Below are 23,222 nucleotides of genomic sequence, written 5' to 3'. Positions count from 1 at the left end.
CCTAGAGTCCATGTTCCCAGGCTACCCTTGTCGAGTTTTCTCTGTGTTCTTGTTTCCATGCCTGATTGGGTCCATGGGTCTCCACTATTACCCAGGGCATGGGTTTGTGAGGGTTGTTTTTCCAGCTTCCACAGGCCGCCTGGGCTCCTTGGCTCCTGGCCCTCTCCCTCCATCTTCAAAGCCAGCACTGTACTGTCTTCTCTCCTGTCTAACCTCTGCTCTGTCTTCACATCCCTTTTCTCATTTTGTGGATTTTAAAAAAAATACATTTATCCATTTTTTTCTGTCGTGCTCCTGTGTTTAGGCATGCTTAGGCCACTTCTTTGGGATTAAACTAAGCAATGGTTTAGTACTCTCTCTCTTGCTTATAGCACTTTAGATCTGAGGATATTTAGATGTAGAGTGTTTAAGAATGGTAATATTGTCTTTCTTGATGGGGAAAAAGAGGAGGTTGGGAAAATGGTGAATACTCAGTTCTACAGTATTCTTATACATAAAGTTAGGCACCTACTATTTTCATTATTTTTCTTGGGAGTCTCTACATCTCCAAATAGCCTTGGTTCAAATGCTCAGATAAATGAAATACAGAACTACCACCGGTGCCAGAAAGAGTGGGAAAAGTAGTGTGAAAAGTCATGTGGTTTTATACTAGTATTATGCTTTTGGATACAATTGATTAATTAGTTCCAGATTTGTTTTCTAGAGAAAGAAGGAAACACTGGACATATTGCTCAGGATAATTAAGAAAAAGCATTATCAAATAAGGCCCCCATGTGGCAGCTGAATAACTCACTGTACATACAAAAAATGGCCTTTCTTAACAAGAAATCTTTTTCAGCAAATACTTATGTCAACTGAATCCCCCAAAAAGTAGCATTTGAAAAAATTTATTACCTATTCATCTAAGATGGGGTTTTACTAAGTCTCAGTCATAAATATAAATATACCACAAACAACAGGAAAATATACTTGAGAGTGCCTGGGTGGCTCAGTTAGTTGAGTGTCTGCCTTCAGTTCTGGTCATGATCCCAGGGTCTTGGGATCAAGACTCAGTTCAGCTCCCTGCTGGGTGGGGAGTCTGCTTCTCCATCTTCCTCTTCCCACTGCTTGTGCTCTATCATGTTCTCCCTCTCAACTAAATAAACAAAATCTTTTTTTAAAAAATGTACTTGAGACTAGAAAGCTAATTTTGAGAATAATGATGCCTCACTCTTCCATATTTGATATGACCACTCAGTTTTGTCTTTTTTTTATTTATTTATTTTTAAATTATTATTTTTAAAAGATTTTATTTAACAGACAGAGTTCACAAGTAGGCAGAGAGGCAGGAAGAGAGAGAGGAAGGGAAGCAGGCTCCCCACTGAGCAGAGAGCCCAATATGGGGCTCTCCCCAGGACCCTGAGACCATGACCTGCGCCGAAGGCGGGGCTTTAACCCACTGAGCCACCCAGGTTCCCTTTTGTTTTGTTTTTTAAGATTTTATTTATTCTGGGAAATGGAGAGAGAGGAGGCAGAGAGAAAAGCAGACTTCCCTCTGAGCAGGGTGCCCGATTCGGGACTCGACTCCAGGATCCTCCACTGTTAACAGTCCCTCCTTCGTATAATATACATGACGTACAGGGATATCTATACTAAACTATGTTCTGTAACAATGTTCTTTGACAAAAACTTCATGACCTGAGCCAAAGGCAGACATTTAACCTACTGAGCTACCGGGGTGCCCTCGGTTTTGTCTTCTTGATAAGTATTAAGGGTGTGTGTGTTTTCTCTCCCTTGGGAAAACCAGCACAGGTACCTAGGAATTTCCTTGCTAATTGATGGCTTTCCACTCTTTCCTCATGCAGTTTTCATCTGTGTTTAAATAATAAAAATTTCAGTGTGAGTTGTATTTGTCATAGCCAGTGCAAATACTTTGCAGAGACTCCCTGTGTAGTTAGTGCATCTGTTTCCTGATGGCTGCTTCTGAATTCAAATTGTTGGTGTAGCAAGAGGAAACAAGTTAATTGGAGCTTCTAGAACGGCAACTCTCCTTAAAAACTTCCATGTTACCATAGAGAAGACAAGAAATGTTTGGGAATGAGAGCACTAACATAAAAAACAGTCCTGTTTTTAATATTGTGAAAGTTTAAAGTCTAAGTTATTTTCTCTAATTTTAATGTGTGAATGTTTATTGCAGTAAGTTAGTTGAGACAAGTATTTTTTTTTCCTACACTGATCTTTATTCTACTATGATTAAACTTAGTCACTGAAAGGGCTGTCTTTGCCTTAATAATTTTAGAGATTTAAAATTTTCTACAAACTCATATTAGTCATCTACGGCTTTATTATACAAAACTCTGTTTTTAAAGCGTTCAGCATTCCCTCCACCGTTAACAGTCCCTCCTTCGTATAATATACATGACATACAAGGATATCTATACTAAACTATGTTCTGTAACAATGTTCTTTAACAAAAACTTCAGAACCAGAGGTGAAAGTTACATGGACTCTGGAGCCACCAAAATTGCGAAATTTCAGTAAAATAATGCCAAATGTAACTTCAAGTTACATTAATGAACATTTATTGAGAACTTGTTATATGCGGGGTACCGTGCTAGGATCTACAGGGACTGTAGTTAACGGACCTCACTCCGTAGTCTGAGCTTGTTGTTGCAAAGGGAGAGAGCCACTTAGGTGAGTGCCAGAGAATGCAGCAGAGGGTAGGATCTCCTGCTGGTAAGGCTGGAGGATGAAGAAGCATTGCAAAGTGAGCGCTATATTCCAAAAACGCAGGACCAGGGCGGCCCTCTTCTCCGGGAGCAGCCCAGAAGAGCCAAGGCCCAACTGCCCTGAGATTCACTGTTCCTCATCCAGTTTCGGGGTCTCTGCCCAGGCAGAGAGAAGGGTGCACATTAGCACCGCGCTCGTTCTCACGTGGGCGGCCGGTTCCGGCTGCAGGACTTGCTGGGGCCAAGGTAGGAGAGACGTGGCGTGGACGGTCAAGAAATTCTACCATCACAATCCCAAAGGGGGATATTCAACGGGCAGTTTCCTTCCCCGGCCTTTTTGTAGCTGTTTTCCAGACCACGGGAGGGAGTTAGGACAAAAGGAACCCTGCTCCTTTCCTGGGAGTCAAGTCCTGGGTCTGCTGAGAGCGCCGGACTGCTGCGTTTTCTGGGCTGAGGACCTGGGAATAGGCTTTCGCCGTGGAAATACCAGCCGCTAAAGCTAGAGATCCCAGCAGTTAAAGCTGGGCTCCCGACAACGATCTGCATTCCTCCCGGGTCTCTCCCGCGCTTCGCATCCCACAATCCCCATGCAAACTGCAGCGCTGCTCCGCTGCATGCCGGCTGCCTGCGGCACGCGGGCTGCGAGCGCGAGCCCGGCGTCTTGACAGCTGCCCACGCGCCGGGGCGGTGCTCGAGCACCTTGCTTTTAAAAGCCGCGAGGCCGATCCCGCCCCCTGCGTGTCGCGATTGGCTCCAGGTGGACTGCGTTGACCTGATAGGTGCAGGGAGGGCGGGGCCGCGCGTGCGAGGCTCGTGGCCTCACCGCAGCAGTCGCGTCTGGGGCGCGAGTGGCGGCCGAAGGCAGGTGGCAGGGCGTGCGGACCGGCGGGCACGCGCGCGTGCTGGCAGCCGAGGTCCCTCGGGAAGCCGGGGAGCGCCGACACCGCCCCGCACGCTCCGCCTGGCGGCCGGCGGCGCGCGCGAGGGCGGGGGAGGTGCGTGCGTGTGTGCGCGTGAGTGTGTGTGTGAGTGTGTGTGTGTGTGTAGCTTGGGTGCGGAGCGTGAGCCGCCAGTGCCCGGGTACGAGTTCCCCCGCGGTCTTCCACACCCTCCGTCGGTCCCCGCTCCTTCCCCCCACGACTCGCCAGTGTCCCCACGGTAGCAAAACGAACAGGAGCATTGGGAAGCAGGTGTGGGGGGTGGGAGGGGTAGCAGCAGACAAAAGGGGCGCGGGGGTCAGCCCGCCATGGCCTCCCGGAGCCTGGGGGGCCTGAGCGGGAGCCGCGGCGGAGGCGGCGGCGGCGGCAAGAAGAGCCTCAGCGCCCGCAATGCTGCGGTGGAGAGGAGGAACCTCATCACGGTGTGCAGGTACGGCGCGGCCCGCGGCTCGCGGCGACGGGAGGGGGCCGCCGGCGCCGAGGGCTGAGGGCGAGCGCGCGAGCCCCTGGGGGTCCCTCAGACTGGGGGGCCGTGGCCCCTGTGTCTGCCGCACCGGGCGTGTCCGCGGTCGCGAGAGCTCTGACAGGGGCCCGGGTCTGGGCACCCTGAGGCCCCGGACTTTCAGACAGTTTCAGGACTGGAGCCGAGCGAGGATCAGGCTTGGGGCGGGGCTGGGGGAGGATTTGTTTTGAATGTGTCTTCTAGTGTCAGAGTGAGAGAGAGGACAGGAAGGAAAAGCTCTTTCATTGAGTGCCCATTAAGCTGTCAGCCACGTTTTGGCGAAGTCGTCGTTTCTGTGATTGCTTACCGTGTTGCCTCAAAATCGGAATGCATTTTGTTTTTGTTTTGGCTTGTTTACGTATGTAGCCAGTTATTTCATTCCCCCAGTATTGAATGTCTACTACAAGCCTGCCGTGTGTGGTGTGTGTGTGTGTGTGTGTGTGTGTGTGTGTGTGTGTGTGTGTGTTTTCTCTCCACTTTTAAATTGCAGTACTAGTGCAGTTTCTGCAGTTGTTATTCTCCAAGTGGGACTTGTGGAGGGTACTTAGTCTTCGTGTCAATGATTTATTCCAAGTCTCCCTTTCCTTAAAGGTTTTCTTTTCTTTATTTTTTCAAAGATTTTATTTATTTATTTGACAGACAGAGATCACAAGTAAGCAGAGAGGCAGGTGGGGTTGGGAGGGGAGCAGGCTACCTGCTGAACAGAGAGCAGGATGCAGGGCTTGATCCCAGGACCTTGGGATCATGACCTGAGCCCAAGGCAGAGGCTTTAACCCACTGAGCCACCCAGGCGCCCCTCTTTAAAGGTTTTCTGATTATAAATGTAGTATTCCTTTATTCTAGGAAATACAGAAAGGTAAAGGGAATAATTAGTGTCTATATTTGGAAATAACTGATTTTTCACCAAACACCTCAACAGCAACCATTGGTAATCCTCTAAGAGTTAAAAAATGACACCTTTCCCTCCTTTTCAATTTCTGTGTATTTCTAGTGTAAAAATGTATCAAGCATCTGACAGAGCATACAGATATTTATGCTGGGACCTCTATTCAATAACTTTGAGCGACATTTTGTTTTTTTAACCTGGACTATTACAGATGTTTGCCTACATAGCAGGAAGGCTGCCTCACTAACTGTATGGCACTTTGAGCTGTAAACAGTAAAGTAATGTGGACTTGGTTAAATTTACCATTTGTGCTGTCTAGGATACAACCTTTGAGGAAGACAGGTATTCAATTTTTTTAAATCCAGGCAAATTTTTTTTTAAGTTAGGAAATTAGAACAATATGCAAGGCTAATGTATTTTACATATATTAAAGATTATTACTTGATTTTTTAAAAAGATGATTATCTTTTTAAACATTCTTGTGGTAATGTGTTTCATAAAAGCTCCCTCAGAGTTAAACTTTACAGTGCAGTTTTTTGCTCAGTTGTTTTCTTTCTTTCTTTCTTTCTTTCTTTCTTTTTTTCTAAAAGTAATTCTTCATACTATACCATCCAATGCTCAGTAAATATTTATTGATTGAATAATTTCAGTGGTGGGTACTCTTTCTTTTGCCTCTCCGTTTTTGTCCTGGCTGATTTTAGGTTACTTGATGTTCATCTGCTCCCTCATCAGAGGAAGGCCAGAAGAAAGGACTTGTACCTCAATTTTATTTAAATAACATTTTAAGTTATATTTAAGACGTATCAGTCATATCACACTGATTTGTGTGGATAGCTGTCCAGGCTTGCTGTATTTTCATTAATTTTATTTGCATGATTATTGTTTTCTATTGCAAAAAGAATATAAGTGCTGACCTCAGTTATAATTTACACATAAATATAGTGTTGTAGCTAAAATAGATTTCAAGTTTTGGCTTAGATTTCAACTATTGTATTTATGTGGATTTACTACTAAGGCTGTTCTTCACATCTGAAGAGTTGATGGTTTATATAAATTATCATCTTCCTTAATAATAATGGGAACTGTTTGATAGGCTTTGTCTAAAAGGCTTTTACTTTTTGGGGAAAAAAGTCATTCGAGGCCATTTGGATGTTTTAAGTAGCTCTGCCTCAACAAATCAATATTTATGCATTTATGTTTCTTTGCCTTTCAAAGTTACCAAATTGTGGTATCTCACCCTTGTCTCTTAATGAACTCATTTTTAAATTTTTATATATTAAGTAGAGGTGATTTGATATTTAAGTTGGTTTAGAGTTTGAGTTCTAAATTTACTTTGTTGTTTAGTTCTATGTCCTTTAACAAGCCATGCAAGCATTTCATTATCTAGTTTTCAGATCTGTAAAATCATCTTAGCCTAGATCATTAGTAACCTTCAATAACAGCCTTAAAACTAATGATAGATTGCAAATAAAATGTGTTGATACTTTCTTTTGAATTTCTCCAAATATGAGCAGGGTAATGGTAGACATATGTTTAATGGCAGCTAGATCAGGTATGTGCATTTTTCTCTCTAAACAAAAACATTTTGAACTGTGCCTTCCATTTTATGTTTCTCCACTGATATTCTAGAAAACTTGTGAACAGTTTACCAAAGCAAATCAAAACAAAATGCTCCCCCTATCACCACATACCATTCCACTGTATCTATATTATTTATACGATAATGCTTTTCTTTACCCCTTAAACAACTTAGACATATTCTCAGCTGAGTTTTAAAGCTTTATTATGTAACTAAGCAATTCTTTAGGTTTAAAGCCTTGCACAAGAACAGTATTGTTATGGTGTGGAGTTTTTGAAGTGGGTTGCTGGGTTAGGTAAGATAGGACGTGAATTGAATTTAATTTCTATTCATTGTGATTGTGTATGTAATTATTTCATCTCTTATTTTTGTTCTACTGAAAATTTATGCATTGTAGCCTTTAAAATACTTGTATGGTACTTAGTACTATCTTATCATCCTTTTTTTTTTTTACAGATCGTGGTGGAGAGAAACTAGGTAATTTGAGGCCTCTAAATATTCCATGCTCAACTCCAGAATAATCATAGGCTGATTTTGGCTCTGTGTACCAACTAGCATTTCCCTTGCATATTCTTTACCATTTAGATCTTTGAAAAATTAATTTTTTAAAGTCCTACAGGTTTTTTTTTTAAATTTCTATTTTTCATCCATAGAAAACCAGGCACATTAGTCATTTTTTCTGTCATTTTATGCTTCATGTTTTATTGAAAAACTTACAAATTCTTTTTATTTTACTTCTGTTGGCAAAGAGAATTAAAATGGAAAGTCTCTTTCTGTAGGTTAACATCATTTTATGAGAAAGTTATTTAAGTATTCAGTTTATATATGCATAAACAGATTTTAATATAAAATTTGTTAAACTTTTACCTAATACCTTAAGAGAAACTCCTCACACAGTCATAATTTTCCTGTCTTGTGGATAGAAAGGATTAACAAGAACCACTTAGGGAGAAAGTGTGATGACTGGCGACAAACGATGGTTTTCAAAATTCAAGTACTTCTAATAAGATGTACATAGTTATTCTTGGTTTTCTGTAGGTGAAGATATTATTTCATAATTTGAATCTTATTTCAAGTAACAGTAGGGCCTTGTTTTTCCAGTGTAGTCAGGGAATGAGGTGCTTATCTTTTCCATGTTATAAATGTTTGAGTTAAGCTTAAAATTCTCCCATCAACTATAGTGCTCTACCCAGCATTGGTTGTGGATTGCAGTCTTCCGTATAACTGAAGTTTAGAATTTAAGTGTTTAAATCTAAGCCAAAATAAATATTAATATTTAAAACATTTTGGGAGAATCACTTTTAAAAATGTACTACACAATTTCCCTATCTTCTTTAAAAAGACTCTCTAAAGAGTAATAGAATCTTTATTGAAGACTTCACTCTGAATCTCTTTCTGTGAATATGTGCGGTGGCTGCCCTTGAGGACTCTTGAGACATAGAGCTTTTTGCAACATAGCCCTAAGAAACTTGTGTTTGAAGTTTTTTCCTCTGCGTTTGCATTCTGCTATTGCTTCCTACCAAGTTATCTGTTATTACAACTCTGCCTGTTTCTAGCAGCTCTTTCCTTTGTGCTTCCTATCTTCACATACTTATTAGAATTGGCTGTGAACTAGGAAAGCAAATAAGTAAATTTGTCATGTGTTTAAAAAAAAAAAAAAAAAAAAAAAAAAAAGGCAGCCAGAGGCCTCAGTTAAGTAAGCGAGCTTTAGCACTCTGAACTCAACAATCTAGCTGATGAATAATCAGAAAAAATGTCTCTAGCTCTGTTTAAACATGGTGCGTGAACTCCAGATACATAAAATGTTAGCGTGATTGGCAAGATAATCCTTTAAAGAACTTCAAATTGAGGGACTTACTTTCCTAGTAACTATTTGCTTGAGTATGCCTCATGAGACTCTTCATACCTTGGCTAAAGTGATTATATTTTTGGCTAATGCTTTTTTAGTCATGTTCTGTGTAGCAAAACTTTGGGTTTGGTCTTTGATCAACATTTTTAGTTGTATTCTTTTGGAGAAGGTTCAGTATCATTTCTGAGGATTGTTAAGAGTCCTGATAGGTATTGGTGACAGAGGTAGCATGATCATCTTTTCAGCTATTAGTCCTGGATAAATTTCACAGCATGTATAGGTCATTATCTCTTTTCTTAGCTAAAATGAGTTCATACTCAGGGAAATAGCTGTCCTCCACATATGTAACTTTTCCTGCTTATCTTAACTTCCCTGCTTATCTTAACTCATTGCTGATTGATAAATGTCAGAAGCTCTGTTGAAAGATTGGATATTCAAGGGGGAATATGTGAAACTTATCCGCTCATTTGTTCAGTCTTACAAGTTTAGAAGATCTATATCTGAGTTGGTCCAAATATCAGAAAGCAGCTGGGTATGTAGACAGCATTGCTTCACACAATCCTGTCACCACTTGCTTTTTCACAATTGTGCATTGGTAAGATTCCATCGGCCTATATTGTGTGTCATCAGAAGAAACAGTCACAGAAGGTCTTGAAGTTGTCAAGAACATTGTTTATTATGTCAAGAAGTGTCTTCTTTTTGTTAAGATTTCTATGAGAAATAGCTGTCTTATTTTAGTGCCAAGAATTGTATCTCTAGGCAGTTGGTTTATTTATATCTACTGGACACAAATGTGTAACTGACAACTTCTTTTTTCTTGTAAGCTTTAGAAATTTTAGTGTTAAATCTGTGGCCAAGCTCTAAAAGACACGTAGAACATGGGAGTATTGCATTTAGCATTATTCTTAGCTCACTTTACTTTCACATTTTTCGTATAAATTATTATTGACTTATAATCTGCATACAGAAAGTGCACATAGCATTAAGTGTACAGCTCAGTGAATTTTTGTGAAGAGGATGCTACTTTGTAACTAGCAATCAGGTCAAGAAAAAGAGTATTACCCTTCATGTACTTAAATAGTCTTAAATTTTTCTCAAAAATATTTGTAGTTGTGAAAATATATATATGTCCCTTTCTAAACTTATTCTTTTATGTTTTTATATGGTAACAGATCACTAAATTTTTTAAATTTTCTTTTTTTGCTGGTATATAGACATAAAATCAACCTTTTAAAATATTTGTCTTGTAATGTAGTAATCTTACCAGATTTACTTATTAATTCTAACAGATTTTCTGCCATTTTTTATTTTTTTAAACTTTGAATACAGTCATGTTATCTGCTTGTTTAAAAGTTCATGCCTTTGTTTTCTTCTGTTACTGCACTGGATAACCACAGTATTGCAGAAAATATTAAAAATTTTGCCATGGGGTAAATGTTTGCAATAAAATGTTTTTTTTCTGTCAAAATATACATAATTTCTCTTCCTTTTTTTCTGGTTATGTAGTGAATCATATTGATTGACTTTTGAAGGTTAAACTACTCCGGAACAAAAACACTTCATTGTGTTGTATTATCTTTTATACTTATCTTTGCATTCGATGAGTTAATATTCCATTTGGGATTTTCACCTGTACAGGGAAGAGATTTATCTGTAATTGTTCTTTCTTACAGTGTCCTTGTTTAGTTTTGTCACTAAGATTATCTGACATTATAAAGCAAGTTGGGAAATATTCTTCAGCAGAAGAACTAGTATAGCATTAGAATAATATTTCTTTCTTAAACTTTTTAAAGAATTCACCAGGGAAGAAATCTGAACTAATTGTCTTTGTAGGAAGTCTTTTTAGTAACAGATTCAATTTATTTAACAGACACTGTACAACTCATATTTCCTGTTTCTTCTCAAATCAGGCTTCAGTGAGTTTTTCGTATATATTACCAAATTTATTCTTAAGATCTTTCAAATCTCTTCATATCACTTTATTGTTTAAAAAAGCTATAGTAGGTTTCCATTTTCTTTCCTGATACTGCTAATTTCTGCTTTTTTCATGTTTTTGCTTGTTAGGAGTTTATGAATTTTATGTATCTTTTCAAAAGTCAGCTTTTGGCTTTGTTAGTTTTCTCTGCCATGTATTTAATTCTTAATTCATGGGTTTCTTTATTATTTCCTTGACTCTAAGTTCCTGTTTTTCTTTTTTTTCTAATTTCTTGAGATGGGAATTTAGATCATTGTTTTTAGGTCTTTCTTCTTTTCTAATATATACCTTTTAAATCTAGAGATGCCCTTATTTGGCATTACTTTGGGATTGCTCACAAGATTTGAAATGTTGTATCTTTACTATTAATTAGATTAAAATGTTTTCTAATTTCTGTTGGGATTTTTTCTGTTGGGATTTCTTTAACTCAAGGGTTATTTAAAAATTTATTATTTAACTTTCAAATAGTGAAGGATTTTCTAGTTATTTTTAGATACCGATTTTTAACTTAATTCCACTATACTTATAGAGAACATACTCTGAAAGACTTCAAACATTTGAGATTTTGTTTATGCTTGCTTTATAATATAGTATATGGTTAATTTTTATATTTCATGTGTGTTTGAAAAATATATATAATCTGTCATTGATTGCATGTTCCATGTTAATTGTATCTAAGTATGTTAATTGTGCTTTCCATATATTCTTTATCCCGTACTAGTTTTTTATATGCTTAGTCTAATTTTGTGAGAGATATGTTAAGGTCTGTCTCTGAGTATACTTTTGTCTATTTCCTCCTTTAGTTCTGTCATTTTCCTTTAGTTCTGTCATTTTTGCTGTCAATATTTTGTTGCTTTATTATTGGGTGTGCACAGATTTAGGATTGTGAGTTCTTAGGGCACCTGGGTCAGGCAGTTGGTTAAATATCCAACTCTTGATTTTGGCTTAGGCTGTGATCTCAGGCTCATGAGATCAAGTCCTGCATCCAGCTCTGCTTCAGATTCTCTCTCCCTCTGCCCCTTCTGCTCATATTCTCTCTCAAAAAAATAAATAAATCTTATTGTGACTTCTTCCTAGGGGTTGTATTCCTTTGTCACCATGAAATATCTTTCTTTAATACTGTTACTGTCTTAAAGTCTATTTTGTCTGCTATTACTAGCATTAAAACAGCTTTCTTTCAGTTAATGTTTGTATGGTGTCTCTTTTTCCATCCTTAACTTTTAATCTTCTTGTCCTTAAATTTAAAGTGTCTCTAATAGGCAGGATAGAATTGAGTTTGAGATTTTATCTAGTCTTTTATGTAGAGTATTTAGCCCATTTATATTTAATGTTATTGTATTTGGGTTTGTAGCTACCATTTTTCTCTTTGTTTTATGTTGACTTTTTTCTCTTTCCTTGCCTTCTTATATATCCATATTTTTTTAAAATTCCACTATTCTAGTTTTTCTCTCAGTGAACTTGGTAGTCATAATTTTTTTTTCTTATTTTGTATTTATGTTAGGTTCCCATTCTTTTGGCAATTACTCTTGATTTATCACAGTGTAATATAAATTTAATTAATTTATTCCTTCTCATCCTATACACTTTGTCTATATATATTTTAAATTCTGCAAGAATCTTATTGCTATATTTATACTTGATATTCAGTTAATACACATTTGTATTTACCTGCATATTTACCCTTGCCATTGCTCTTCCATTAGGTTTGGAAAAATTTGGGCTATTATCTTTTTATGCTCCAGTTACATGTATGTTAAATTTTACCAGGGCCTACTTGCCTTAGGTTCTTCCTTTTCTGTATCTTCTCTTCTTTATTCTCTTTCTGCTTCAGTTTGAATATTTTCTATTGACTTCTTTTCCTTTTCATTAATCTTGTTCTACTGTTTCTCATCTACTGAGTAAATTAAATGAGTTTTTAATTTTAGATAGTTCTAGAATTTTGATTCAATTCTTTTAAAATAGACTCTAAATCTCTTATAAAAATATGTATCTTTTTATCTATATCCATCTTTTCCTGTCTTCCCTAGGTCATATTAATTATAGTTATCCTAAAGTTTTCATCTCTAATTTAGAATATTTATATCATCTTACATCTCTTTTGAGTTTTCTTTCTTCCTGTCTTTGTCATGTGGTCTTATTTTTTTGGCATATCTAGATTTATTTTATTGAATGCCAGATAGTATGAAATTTTTTCAGCACTTTTGTTCTTTAAGTTCTATTACACTTACCCTTTGTCAACCATTATGTCAGAAGTATTCATCAGAACATAACATAAAGTAGGAAGAGACCACAGAAGAGTAAACAGGTGGAGTGCATCTGTCAATTTGAAGAAAACATGGTCAAGAGCATACTAGGGCCCATGGCTCATAATACAGGGTAGTGCTCACTTTCTTTACTAATGTTATCTTCTTCTGGAAGCTAGAGTGGTAGATGATCACCTTCATCTAGTCAGGGATGTGCCAAATCCAGGCTGGATTTCAACCCTGGTAAGTCTTGCTCAGCCTTTCATTTGCCCCTGACCATCCACAGTTTTAAACATAGATTAGGTATATTTTTCAGCACCCTTTCTCCAATAGTCCTAAACTATTACTTTGTTTTCTGGAACTATCAAATGCTATATTCTGTTAACCAGAGGCTTTCTGATTAGGATTTTAGTCTTCTGATGACAAGAAGGTGTTTGAGGTCTTCCCAGGTCTCCTTCAAAAGCTTTCCTGGTGTTTCTGTTCCTAGCAGCCTTCTGTGGGAGTTAGCCCTGCCACACTCAGAACTAGCAGACACTCCTGGGTAAAAGCAACTATAGCAGTGCACTGATTTTTGGCTTTCTTCTTTCTGGAGTCTTAAACCTCTCTAATTCCTACTGTTTCAGCCACTCTTTGCAGGTTTCAAACATATGATTCCTGTAATTCCTCCCAGTTTTTCTAGCTGTACTCCGTACATGAGTCTACCACCATTTATTCCATCTTGCGTAGTCTGTTCCCACATTTTTCATCTTCCCCAATTTTAACTTATGCAACCAACTGATGGTATTTTATATGCCCTCATAAGCAATCTGAAGTCTTATCTGGAATAGGTTACATAAATAAATATAGTACCAATTATGCTGAAATCTAGTTATCTTTTTTGTCTTTTACTAGAATGTGAATTTCTCAAACACTGGAATCTGTTTACTCAGCATCTAGTTTATTTCCAGCATTTAGTGCATGGTAGGCATGTTTATCAAATGAGGTAGGTATAACTAGTGAAGAATAATAGCAGTGGATGACATTTCCCAAATAAGGTTGAAGGTTGAATTAGAAAATCATCATCACTTATTTTTTAAAAGTCACTCCAATGATTACTCAGAGGAGTTTTAAATGTCTAATAGTTTCAGCAGTAGAATTTGCTTTCTTCTGAATGGAGTTATGCTAATTGAATTTAATGTGGAAATAGAAAAAAATTCATCTCTTCCAGTGTTCGAATAATAGTTTTTTTAAAAAGGTGAGGCTGAGCTAAACAAATTTTTTTTTAGTATTTCCTTACCAAAGCATCTACTCTAATTTTCAAGTCTATAGAGCTTATTTCACAAAAATGGGTAAAAAATATAAAATGCATACTGTTTTGAAAATATTGTCTAAAAGAAAATGCACAAAATGCACACATTTTTTTGCCTTAAATAAAATCACATTGTCCATTTATTCCGGTAATGGTGATTGTCCTTATAAGAGGTAACAGTATCCCCCATATATTCAAATTTAACATTTGATTTTGAAATTTTTAATTTCTCTTAGTACATTCACTTAAAAAATTAACACATCTTTTGTATTCTGGATGAAGTCTCAAAATTAATATTAAAATGTAAGTAAAGGGATACCTGGGTGGCTCAGTTGGTTAAGTGTCTCTCTTTGGCTCAGGTCATGATTGCAGAATCCTGGGACTAAGACCTGTATCAGGCTTCTTGCTTTGTGGGGATCCTGCTTCTCCCTCTCTCTGCTCTGCCTACAGCTCCCCCTGCTTGTGCTCTCTTTCTGTTTCTGACAAATAAATAAATAAATAAAAACTTTATATATATATATATATATATATATATGTAAAAATTTTAATAAAATTAAAAACACGAAACAACTGTGTTTAACATCTGATGAAGATACATTAATTTATTTCATGCATGCAGAATATGCTTTTTGGAGGAAAAATGCTAGATGAGCATTAATGACTAGTAATGAAAATTCTTTAATATGCTCTTCATATATGAAGCAATTTCTATTTCAATCAGATTTATTTTATATTTAAACCTAACATTGCTAGAATTCAAACCCAAATATATCTGGTTTCAAAATACATTGTGCTTTCCTCTTAGGTGCTTCCTTCAGTGTATCTGGCTACATATGAACTGGTTCTAAATCGTGCATGGGTATATGTGTTTGTATTTGAGCCATATAATCAGAAAATGGGAACCATCATTTTCTTAGCATTTCTGATATTCATAAACCATGACTGCTTCCTGTTAAGTCCTTTAGAAGATGAGTTTACACATAGACACTTGAAATTCTTGCCTCTTTTTTCTGTGTTTAGATGTTATTCAGTGAAATACTGATGCTCTAAAAAGAAAGAGTATGTGCTAACATTTAGTAATTTTTGTGTAAGTTGAAAAATCCTTTATGTATGGTATCTCTTCTAATCATCACAATAATTTGGTAATTGATTACTGAGGAAACTGAGGTTCAGAGAGGTTAAGTGTCTTGACAGGAATGGATAATAGCACAGACAGGTCTGAATCTAGGGCCTTCTGATATTAAAGCCCCTGTTCTTTCTATTGCTGTATCGCTGCTGTGAATATCTAGTTTACTGATGTTAAAATGTGTTTCTTGAATATTCTTGTTTGTTATTGGATAAAGAGCATTTGGATTCCAGAAGAATAAGTGGTCCAAGGGTATAAAGTATTCTTCATTAAAATGATTTTATTGGGTGTTATTTCATATAAGAGATTTAATAAGTTAATTTGTGTTAAGATGGGAAGTTTTCTTGGTTTATTAGCTTTCTAATTTTAGATGTTTGTTTGTTTTTTGTGTTTTTTTGGAAAATTTTGTCTTGCCCCCCCCCTTTTTTTTTAAATATAGTGCATCTAATGTTATTTCTTATGTTGGGCAATCTGTTGTCATCAGTCTGCTTCTATAGTAATACAAGATGTTAATTATTTAGTATCTCATTCTTAAAATACTTAGATTAACAATTCTCTTTAAAAGAACTTTTGTCAACATATAGTACATTATTAGTTTTTGATGCAGTGTGTTGGCTAACTGAACATAATAAAAATAAATTATTGAAGAAATAAAATCGTGCACTTCACAGGTGCTTAATAAAATAAATAAACAAATAAAAGTACAGAGAGGAAAAATATCTTAAAATACACTTTTCTGGGGTGCCTGAGTGGCTCAGTGTGTTAGAGCCTCTGCCTTTGGCTCGGGTCATGGTCCTGGGGTCCTGAGATCGAACCCCACATTGGGCTCTCTGCTTGGTGGGGAGCCTGCTTCCTTTCTCTCTCTACCTGCCTCTCTCCCTATTTGTGATCTTTGTCTGTCAAATAAATAAATAAAATCCTTTAAAAAAATTAAAAAAAATAAAATACACTTATCTCTCTCCTTTTAATTTTTATATAGGGTAAAGTTTTTTAAAATAGTCAAGACTATTGTCTTGTCTAAGTGATAGACTTAGGCTACCATTTCAGATAAATTGATTGGGACTTTTTTTTTCCTGTGCTCCACTGGCAACAGTTTGGATTTGGTCTGTGACAGTAGTTGTAGACTCCTGCTAAAAGGATATGTGTAAATAATTTTTTTTAATTATAAAAAGATTAAAATTACAGAAAATTAAAGTGAAATACACATGATGTTTTGGAATTCTTACTTTCATAATACTTGAAAAAAGAAGACAAATTTCTGATTCTAAATTTTTTTTTAGTTTCTAGTATAAAATATAAGAAAAGAAATAAGTTATTATCCATAGTTACTGATATCCATGTCCTTGTTGATTATTGATGATGGATACTGTATTAATGGCAGAAGATAGTTACCTCCCCCTTTGATAAAGACCACTAGCAGTAATAAACATTCTAAGGAATTCTGTAATTTTGGTGTGAAATAGTGGTAAGAATTTTATTGCAAGATTTAGATAGTTATGTTCTACTTAAAAATACAAATTATGAATTACTTATCTGAAATCCTTTTCATTTTGAAATGTGATGATTCTAGATGCTTTTATGTACTTTGGTTATCTTCAGATATAATTCTTTGGTGAAGAGATTTAATGGTATAAGTAAGAAAATCTGTTTTGTGTGACAGTTATGGTTTTTTTTTTTTTTTTAAGAGGGATAGAGAGTGGCAAGGGGTGGGGGGAGTACAGAGGAAAGAGGAGAGAGGGAATCCTAAGCAGGCTCTACAACCATTGCAGAGCCTGAAGATGAGCTCCATCTCACAACCCTGAGACTATGACCTGAGCCCAAATTGGGTCAAACGTTCAACCAACTGAGCCACCCAGGCATCCTGAAATTTATGGTATTTGAAGCATGTTTGCTTATTGTAAGGGGATAAGAATGTATTTTTTCCTACTGGATCATTCTGCATGTATGTGAATATATATGTATATATAACTAATGCAGAGCCTCAAATATTAAAGGCAGATTTCTACTTTTTAACAGTTTCTTTGCAGTAATGTAGAAATTTAAGAGAGTATTAATTTTATATTTTGTTTTCACATTTTTACTTTTTAATTTTTTATGGTTAAATTGTGTACAAATCTATGACTCATGGGAGGAATTAGTTTAATGTACTGTAATGAAAATCTTTTAAACATAGTTTGGGTAACTATCTCATTTTTGCTGGTATGTCGCCAAAGAGAAGAAGGTAGTTTGTGCTTTCTTAGGTTCGACGGTTTTATTTGCAATCATTCTTTCCTATTTCTGACCTAACAAAAATTTTCTTTGGGCATTGAAAGGAAAAGAGAATCTGTGCCTCAGGGGTGCCTGTGTGGCTCAGTGGGTTAAGCCTCCACCTTTGGCTCAGGTCATGATCTCAGGGTCCTGGAATCAAGGCCCTCCTCAGGCTCTCTGCAAAGCAGGGAGCCTGCTTGCCCCTCTCTCTCTGCCTGCCTCTCTGCCTACTTGTGATCTCTGTCTTTGTCAGATAAATAAATAAAATCTTAAAAAAAAAACAACAACTGTGCTTCATTATATGACCCTTTTATGTACATTTTTGAATTTTTAATTCTTATGTAAGAGCTGTTACTTAGACTTGGATTTGGTATTTTTAGACATTCATCAAATTGTCATTTCATTATTTTAAAATCAGTCCTTTTCAGGAAATAGATGACTAATATTAATGTCATCATTTATCAGGAAATAGCTCAGCATCTGTGTTATATTTTTTAGATGTATTGAAATTCTTTTTACAGGTTTGGTTTTTATAGCACATCTTAGCTAGTTACTGTGTTATGGAGGAAAAGATTCTTATTATTTTGGCATAATGGAGCTAGCTACATAATTCTAGAGAAATAAGTGTTGAGTGGGAAGACTTGGCTAGCTAGAAGTAAAACATGGATTCTGAGGAACTGAGTTACCTTCTGAAATTTTGATTTGTGTTGGTAGGAGGAGAATAGGATATAAATGATGAAGCAAAGGCAGGAAACATTATTTTTTTTCCTTATCAACCTTGATGTAATAGAGTATTTAAAATGCTTTCTCACCCTTAAATATCTTCATGCTTGGAAATACCAGAACTTGTGTCTAAAGGTATGCTTTAGGATATCTGGACTTTGTTTTTATTTTTATTCAGGTGTTGGATTAGAAGTAATTTAGTGTTCTGAGATTTACCGCCGTAGGTTTTCATCAGGCAAATAGTGTCTTCTGTAGGAATACAAGCTACTGATAAGATAATAAAAAGATGCATATATTTTATTGACAACTGATGTGTGTATGACTCTTGGTGCTTCAAATATATATGTATTAATATCCATGGTCTATCTTCCCATTATAATTTACAATGTGGATAATTTGTTAAGATTTTGTATTATTTCTGGAAGATAATAGTGACAAAAATCTTACCAATTTTTATTGGTAGAAATTGAATATCCAGGGGCACCTGGCTGGCTCAGATGGTTAAGCATCTGCCTTCAGCTCGGGTCATGATCCCAGAGTCCTGGGATGGAGCTCACATCAGCTCCCTACTCAGCAGGAGCCTGCTTCCCCCTCTCCCTCTGCCTGCTGCTCCCCCCCAACCCTTGAACACTCTTTCTCTGTCAAACAAACAAACTGAATATTTAAACATAGCTCTTTTTTTTAAAGGTTTTATTTATTTGACAGACAGAGATCACAAGTAGTCAGAGAGGCAGGCAGAGAAAGAGGGGGGAAGCAGGCTCCCCGCTGAGCAGAGAGCCTGATGCGGGGCTCTACTCCAGGACCTTGGGATCATGACCTGAGCTGAAGGCAGAGGTTTTAACCCACTGAGCCACCCAGGTGTCCCCAAACATAGCTCTTTTTGATGAAATAAGTACTGTGTTATTTTTAAGTAAAAATTTCTCTTCATTTTGCTGATACGCATTACAGTCTTAAATGCCATATTTAATTTATTTATTTATTTAAGAGATTTTATTTATTTATTTGACAGAGTCAGCCAGAGAGGGAACACAAGCAGGGGGATTTAGGGAGGGAGAAGCAGGCTCCCTGCTGAGCAGGGAGCCCAATGCTGGGACTCCATCCCAGGACCATGGGATCATGACCTGAGCTGAAGGCAGACGCTTAACAACTGAGCCACCCAGGCGCCCCATAATGTTCCAAAGTTTCCTTTTATTTAGGTCAAAATCCAGACTAGGGGTTTCGTTTATTCATTTTAGGAACATTTTTCAATCTCTTACTGAATAAGAACATTGTACTTATTTGTTCTTACTAAAAGTTTGCTAAGGATTGGCAGAATTTTCCCCTATATTATCAATGAGATGGGCATAAGAACAAAAACAAGTTTTCAAGTTTCTCTTTAACCTGGTTTATCTGTTTATCCTCTTTTTGTTTCTATTCATTTACTCATGCATTGCCTCTGATGTTTATCTAACTTGACTATCTTTTAGGTACCAGAGACCACTTCAGTGTTACTTCTTTCTTCGCTGTTCTTACTTTTTCTGTACATAATGGCTTCTGCCTTTGAGTCCCAGTTGTAGTTATAGATAGTCGTATGTACTGAACATTAATCCACCTAGGTAAATGTTATTTGTCCTGACCAAAGAAGGCTGAAAATTATTTGAATAATTATTTTCTCAGTGCTCTCAAGAATATATAATTACTACTATTCTGGTTACCTAAGAGAAATGTTATTTCATTACATACAAAAAATGCCTTAGGTAGTGGTTCTCAAAGTATACTTCCAGACCCTCACCTCTTCAGAGGTCCAAAGGTCAGAAATTATTTTCTTAACAGTTCTAAGAAAGTATCTGCCTTTTTTTTACCATTCTTTAACAAGTCTGTAGTGTTTTTCAGAGGCTGCTTTGTGTATAATACTAAAGTAGACTGACCACAGAAGCAGATGTGAGGATTTATTCTCTTCTGTTCAACACATTAAAGATATTTGCAAAGAGCTACAACAGTGCTATTCTGGCTAATTTTTTCTTGTTTTGGAAAAGATATATTTTATACATTATTTATGCTAACATGCAATGAATTGTTCTGTTTGTAATTAATAAATGGGGCAGTCCTCAATTTGTGCAGTTCTAATATGTACTGTTTCAGTTACTACAATTTGTTTACTTCCAGCCTATACCAACACAGTTTGAGTTTGACTACCATGGTTCTTTAACTGTGAGTAATTGCTTAAGATGAGATTTTGTTGTTGGCACCATAGTCTACAACTCAGTGTGTTAATAACATATGCACACCACAATCAGTGACCACTCACATCATTTGTTTCTAAGTCTGCCTCGCACTGGTCACTCTGCATGTGTTATTAGTTCATGCACAGAAATCAAAACATGTAATTGTATAGCTTCCTTATGTCTTGGTGATAAACCCACATGATGTTTTACAAAATAAGGGTAATTAAAAGAGTGAATTGTCCAACAGAGATGAAAATGTGTTAAAGAAACGAAAGTTCTGACACTAGAAGTGAAATTTGAATTGAACTTAAGTGGAATTACAGAAGAAATAGTTAATCACAAGGGTGTCTTGAGTGGCACAGTTGGTTAAATGTTTGACTCTTGGTTTTGGCTCAGGTTGTGAACTCAGGGTCCTGAGATTGAGCCCCACATAGTCTGCTTCAGAGTCTCCCTCTCTACCCCTCCCGCTTTTGCTCTTTCTCTCTCAATTTCTCTAACATAAATAAGTAAATCTTAAAAAAAGAGAAAGAAAGAATTTGTTTATCATGGGAATATTGACATTTCTGCTATTCAAGGGAATTTAGGTAGAACGTAGTGAAGTTAAGTGTCATAACCACCAAGTGGTTATGACAAAAAGGAGGTCCCAGCAAAGTGGTACTGACAAGCCACTTCACATTATAAGGCCTCCCTAAGATTTTCACAGTTGAAAATGCAAAAGGATAAAATGTTGGAAACTGGTCCACACTTAGAAAGGAATAATTTGCCAAAGCATAGAAAATACACTCACTCCATATTTTTAAGTTATCCAGTAAGAATGTAAACTACTGTTTGGTAATTTTTTTTTTTACAAAGAAAACTCCTTAAATTCTCAGTATTTCTAATATTTTAAATTATAGTGTACAACATAAATGTTTTACTACTTTTTTTCATTTCCCTACACATTATAACTGGAGACAAAGAGAATTTTTAGTGTAGCGTTCTTAGATGTAATCATATAAAAAGATCTCTTTATATTACCCTTTATATTTATTTCTATTTTCTGTCCTGATTGAATAGTATAAACCAACAAGACTAAAACCTAAGAAGTAGTTTGTATTCCTTTATCTCCCTCATAGTTTACATTTCTAATTGCTTAAAAATGTCATAGTTTGCCCTATTTCTTCCTTCCTCACTGATTGTCCTTACGTAGGCACTCATTTTTCACCCTTTGTAGGGTATGACTATAAAGGCATGGCATGAAGCAATTGCTTGAGATGACAGAACTGTTTTGTATCCCAGCTTTGATGCTGGTGACATGAATGTGGTTACATGTAAACAATCATAAACTTTTTCTTTTGTCTTGCCATGGTATTGGCATGTAAATATTTCTTTCCTATTCTTTCATAATAGAGCTTACAAATAAATCAAGTAGTTACTGACAAGGGATCCTCTCTGCTGAAGCTGAGGAAATTTTAAATGTGCAGAAGATATGTTTCCACACATTTATAGTGGCCCTGAGGGAATTTATATTCTAGTAAGATAGATACTACTGATAACAACAGTAAGATAAACTGGAATGGTCTCTTACGGGGCCCTATAAACAAAATGCTCGTGCTAGGAACATACAGGAGATAATTTTTCATTGAAGAGGTGGCGTTTGAGCTGAGTCTTGGAAAACACATTGATTATGACAGTCAAAAACAGAGACAAGGGACATTCTGATAAGAAGGAAAAATACAGCACACTTTACAGATTAGTAATTTTTCCTTTTTATGAAGCTCAGAAAAACTTTGGATCTACACCTCATGCATACTTGCATCCTGTTTCATTCAATTTTGTGCTCTAAAACTCTTAAAAGCATTTGGGTCAGACACTGAAATTTCTTATTAGCTATAGGGTAGCTTTTGAGTTTTTGGATTTAATAATTTAGGTCATTTTCAAATTCTGATTTTAATGTCCGTGAAGACCATGAGCTACTCCTAAGTCTTACTGTGTTTGATAGATAGGAAGTATGTAACTGAAAGACTGGTATCTGTGTAAAATTTTCTATTCACAGAGAAAATTTGAATAAGTAGAGTTTTCAGTATACATAATACTTATGAAGTATCTTTATAATACTTCTCCAAATTGTTTTCTTTCCATTTTTCCTACTTAGGTGAATGAATTAACTCTTTCTTTCGCAGGTTTTCTGTGAAGACCCTGATTGATCGGTCCTGCTTTGAGACAATTGATGATTCCTCTCCTGAATTTAACAATTTTGCAGCTATTTTGGAACAGATTCTAAGTCACCGGCTAAAAGGTAACAGAATCAATGTATTTTTAGTCTCACAACAACTTTCTTTTTTATAAGCTTGAAATTTTAGAATCCATACAGTCTGGTATGATTTAGATAATAGCCATATTGCATCTTAAGAAACATAAAACTGATCTTAGAATGCCTAGTCTTTTGACCTATCCTTTGTCCCTGGAAATGAATTTCTGTTCTCCAATTTATGCCTGTTTCCAGGATGTATTAAAAGTGTTGAATGCATTAAGTGTCAGATACCTGGAGCAGAGTCACTTTCTTTAAGTAATTAAAATGAAAGCTTAAATTAAAAAGTAGCCCATCTTTGACGGTTACTAGATGGTATTTTAACTACCTTACAAAGAAGCATCCAGGCATGAAGTTTTTTGCTTAATCTCCACTTCATTAAACTTCAGAATCTTTAAAAAGCTTTTCACCATAAATAGTTAAAAGAGGTATGTAAAAAATGTGCTCAATTATGGTTTTAAAATAAATCAGTAAATATATTTACATTAGAAAGATAAATCTCTTAAACCTTAAAAGGTAAGATGGGAGCTGTGGTCTCTCAGATTTATGAAATACGTTTACTTTTAAAATACCTGTAAAATACAGATGATAACACGAAGAAATATTCTGCAACATAACACTTAGAAGTAATAAATAATAACTTTATTACATTAATTCCATTACC

The 23,222-nt window shown here is 36.3% G+C and overlaps 1 protein-coding gene across 8 annotated transcripts in view; it reads left to right on the top strand.

Moving 5' to 3' along the window:
• The first annotated feature begins 3,520 nt into the window (after positions 1-3,520).
• The window catches only part of RUNDC3B (RUN domain containing 3B), a 137,381-nt gene continuing 117,679 nt past the window's right edge, over positions 3,521-23,222 (top strand). For 4 of the 8 annotated variants that reach the window (XM_032304718.1, XM_032304721.1, XM_032304716.1 and 1 more), the window contains exons 1-3: positions 3,521-4,076; positions 7,070-7,090; positions 22,431-22,546. In XM_032304718.1, coding sequence (XP_032160609.1) covers positions 3,955-4,076; positions 7,070-7,090; positions 22,431-22,546 — 259 coding nt within the window. In that variant the 5' untranslated portion in view covers positions 3,521-3,954. The remainder of the gene's footprint in view (positions 4,077-7,069; positions 7,091-22,430; positions 22,547-23,222) is intronic. The other 4 variants (XM_032304723.1, XM_032304719.1, XM_032304722.1 and 1 more) reach the window with 1 other exon arrangement.

Source organism: Mustela erminea, chromosome 11 (genome assembly GCF_009829155.1).
Source record: "Mustela erminea isolate mMusErm1 chromosome 11, mMusErm1.Pri, whole genome shotgun sequence".
Taxonomy (NCBI): domain Eukaryota; kingdom Metazoa; phylum Chordata; class Mammalia; order Carnivora; family Mustelidae; genus Mustela; species Mustela erminea.
This window is presented reverse-complemented; position numbering and strand designations above follow the sequence as displayed.